Below are 3,752 nucleotides of genomic sequence, written 5' to 3'. Positions count from 1 at the left end.
ATCGGTTATCAGCTAAATAGTTTTTAACAAATCGGATATCGGCCAAATATCCAATATCATGCATCCCTTTTTTTAATGCTAATTTGCAGAAATTAATCACGGGATGCGCATCTGTTACCGCTTAACTTTTGGAAACAACCCAACTCAAGATGGCTGCCGCAAGCAATCAGTCTTAAAATAAAATTGGATTGCTCTAACTCAGTCAGTTTTACAAATATTGACATAGAATTTGTTGCGGTAGTAGCTGAGGCTGATCCTTAGCACTTACTTTGTTTGAGCACATCAGAAAATAATTTAATCTATAGCTATTCATCTATAGCTGACAATTCAAGATAGTTCCCACAGCTTCCTTAAAAACACAAAAATGGCTATAATTTAGTATAGTTTACCAATTTTGAGCTCAAACTTCGTTTGCTATTAGCAGAGAGTTGTTCACAACAGCATGACATTGTACAGTAGTTCATGAGACTGCATACAAGATTATTTTTAAGGGTTGATCAAAGCGGCTATAATCCTAGTTTAAACTTTTGGCGTGCATGTTGGTGGGTGATATGCATTCTGTCATGGAATATTAGGCTTTTAATCGAATAAGGAATCAAAGATGAGACAGAACAGCTGCTAATTAATAATGCACACTCACCTCCAGCTGGATTAGAGGATACTACAGGTGGCCTTTGTGTAACCACTGCCAGGGTTTCTTATAGGACATCAGCATGCTAGTGAGACACAAACCTTAAATGTAATTTAGATGTAATATTTCAGAGTTTTGTTCTGTTTGCTAAATAAATCAACTTAAATAAAAATAGTACGCTGAAAAATGTGGTTGATTTGTTGCAGAAGTGGTTGTCAGATTTATCTTGGCCAGCCACAGGACTAGATCAAACTCTCGTATTGCGTCACTGTGATAAAGTACAGTTGGAAATGATCGAGACAGGAAAAAATGCAACCCAACTGCGCAACAACACTGTTCAGGAATTCTCATCTAGCAAGATTTGTGTGTCTGGATGAGGACTTGTGAAGCTACAAATCTAGTATCGTTGCAAAGCGTGAACATTAGCGATACAGTTGCCCTCACAGACACATATTTTTAATGCATTAGCTAATGTTTTTTTATGGTCTTGAGTTGCAGAAGCAGCTCCACAACAGTGTAACCAAGGATGAGCGCGGCACTCCATATTTGACTGTAGCTCACAGGTCAGATGTGTGACTGCTAAACAACATGTCAGAGAAGTTGGTCTGTCCCTCTTCACAGACAAGAGGCACAGCCACATACTGAGTAAAATATCTCTAATTATTTAAAGGTTGATTTTGTTTTTTCCTCGTTGAAAGTACGTCCTGTTTTTAGAGCAGACGTGCTTCAGTCATGTTTAGCATTAGCAATCCACATATGTTGCATCAGATAAATTAATTTAGGGGATTCGAGTGTGTCTTAGCCTTGTTTTACCACTGTAATTTACTGATGATGTTATTTTGTGGGCGTTATGAAAACCAAATTAGGTTTTAAACAATCTGTCTGTTTGTCTTTGCTTGTTTTCTCAGTTTGTCCAAGCAAGGACATTCGCAACAATGTGACCAACCTGCGAACGCTTGAGAATTGTACTGTGATCGAAGGCCACCTGAAGATCTTACTCATGTTCAGGACCAAACCAGAGGATTTCCGAGGCATCAGTTTCCCCAAGCTGAGAGTGGTCACTGACTATCTGTTGCTCTTCAGAGTTTACGGCATGGAGAGCCTCAGCAGTCTCTTCCCCAACCTGACAGTCATCCGAGGCAGTAACTTGTTCTTCAACTACGCTCTGGTGGTGTTCGAGATGCTCCAGCTGCGAGAGATCGGCCTCCATAGCTTGATGAACATCACCAGAGGAGCTGTGAGGATCGAGAAGAACCCAGATCTCTGCTATCTCTCTACCCTGGACTGGTCCAAGATCCTGGACTCGGTGGAGGACAACTACATCATATCCAACAAAAACGACAGAGAATGTGGCGATGTCTGCCCGGGGGCGTCCATCGGAAAGACCACCTGCCAGGCAACAACCATCAACGGACACTTCAGCGAACGCTGCTGGACACAGAGCCACTGTCAAAAAAGTAAGCAGCCTTTCTTTGTGATTAAGTACTAATGGACCAGATTTTTGTGATTCTTTGAGAAACTTGCATGTTTAAGTTTGTGAATGCTGCTTGGCTTCTTTCAGGACTGTTGAGCCCCAAAGGTTTAAAACGATACAACTTTCAGAGGAAGTCCCAACAAGTCAGACTTGTGAAGGTTTACACAAAATATTTAAAAGATGCAACATGGGTCCGTTCTTTATCATCTAGATTTATGAACTAAAACTAATTTCGTTTTATAAGATTTCCCTCAAGTAAAATAAACGTTTTAACTCTCCAACAGATTGTGTGCAGTTTGACGTAGCAGTTCAGTTACAGCAACTAAATTGGCTTTTCGTGTACACAGTAGTAAAGTAAAGTAGAGCCCGAACGATATGGAAATTTTGGCTATCGCCGATACCGATATTGGCTGGAGCAGACTAATGCCGGTGATCTATATATTTGCTGAAAAATCTTGAGCTTCGTCCAGCCAGAGAACAGCTACTTAAACCTGTTTTAACACTTGAAGTCTTGAAACGGTCTTCCTAACGCACATTCACATTTTCTATCCTCCACTGTTCACTATAAAGTTATCAAGTGCGTTATAAAAATATAAATTAAACAAAGAAACACCCTTCCCTGTTCATTGTTTAAACAGTCAGTTATGTAATCATGAAATACCCTAGTATTGACCGCAGCTGAGTTTTTTTGGGTTTTTTTTCTCGGAGAAGTAAAGATTTCAGACAAACGATGCATTTCATTGAGGACGACAAAGTTTATGTTGCTAACACTGGTATATTTTACATCTACATTAGATTTATTGTTCTGGATAATGTTTTATGAGGCAAATGCCAATGCTAAATGATAGCTTGCTAAATTGAGAGGTACATAGCTAATGACAAGTGAGTTGGAGGATTGAAGAGAATTTGTTGATTTTTTTTATTTTTTATTTTACAGCTCAGTTACAATACATTTGCCATGCTCTGTTCATTAAAATACGCAACAAAGTATTACTCTTTGCTTCAGCTTAGCTGTGAGTCAAATGTGCAGCATGGCCATGACCTGAAAGTAGTCTGCATGTACCCTCTGTTGGATACATTGTACAATTACGCCATTTGCAAGTATGGACATGACTTGTGGTCAGCATGTTAGAGGTGAAAATTATAAGTGTTTATATCGGTACATAATGGGCCAATTATCACCAATACAGATAGGTACCCAAACGCCTATATCGACCTAAAATATCGGCCCTGCCGATTTATCACTTGGGGCTTTAATATAAAGTATTCTTATGGAAAAGTGTGGATGTTCCATTGCACAATTTGCTACATTAAACATACCGTGTTACAACTTTTTTGTGTTTAGATAAAAGATGATATCGCCAATGGAAGTAAAAAAAGAAAAAAGCACTTGAATTTGTTAAAAAGGCAGTTCTGTCTCAAATATGCACAACAGAAATGGGTCACAAACCCCCAAAACAGAAAAGTTGGTACTAAAATAAGTGCAGTGGAAACATTGCAATTTATAAAAGTATGTCATTGACAAAAAATGTATTTTCTTTTTTTGTTGTTGCCATTATCACTCATTACATTATTACAGTAAGGGGCAAATTTGCTTGATCATTTAAATTGGCCTCAAAATGATATGAATTACAAAATATAAATCTA

General features: G+C 38.5%; 1 protein-coding gene across 1 annotated transcript in view; it reads left to right on the top strand.

Moving 5' to 3' along the window:
- Positions 1–1,539: 1,539 nt before the first annotated feature.
- insra (insulin receptor a) overlaps positions 1,540–3,752 on the top strand; it is a gene marked incomplete at its 5' end in the record, with an annotated part of 130,101 nt that continues 127,888 nt past the window's right edge. Inside the window, 1 exon segment of the mRNA XM_037682359.1 lies at positions 1,540–2,088. Within this exon segment, the coding sequence (XP_037538287.1) occupies positions 1,540–2,088 (549 nt within the window).

Source organism: Nematolebias whitei, chromosome 9 (genome assembly GCF_014905685.2).
Source record: "Nematolebias whitei isolate Nwh7 chromosome 9, NemWhi1, whole genome shotgun sequence".
NCBI classification, from domain to species: Eukaryota; Metazoa; Chordata; class Actinopteri; order Cyprinodontiformes; family Rivulidae; genus Nematolebias; species Nematolebias whitei.
This window is presented reverse-complemented; position numbering and strand designations above follow the sequence as displayed.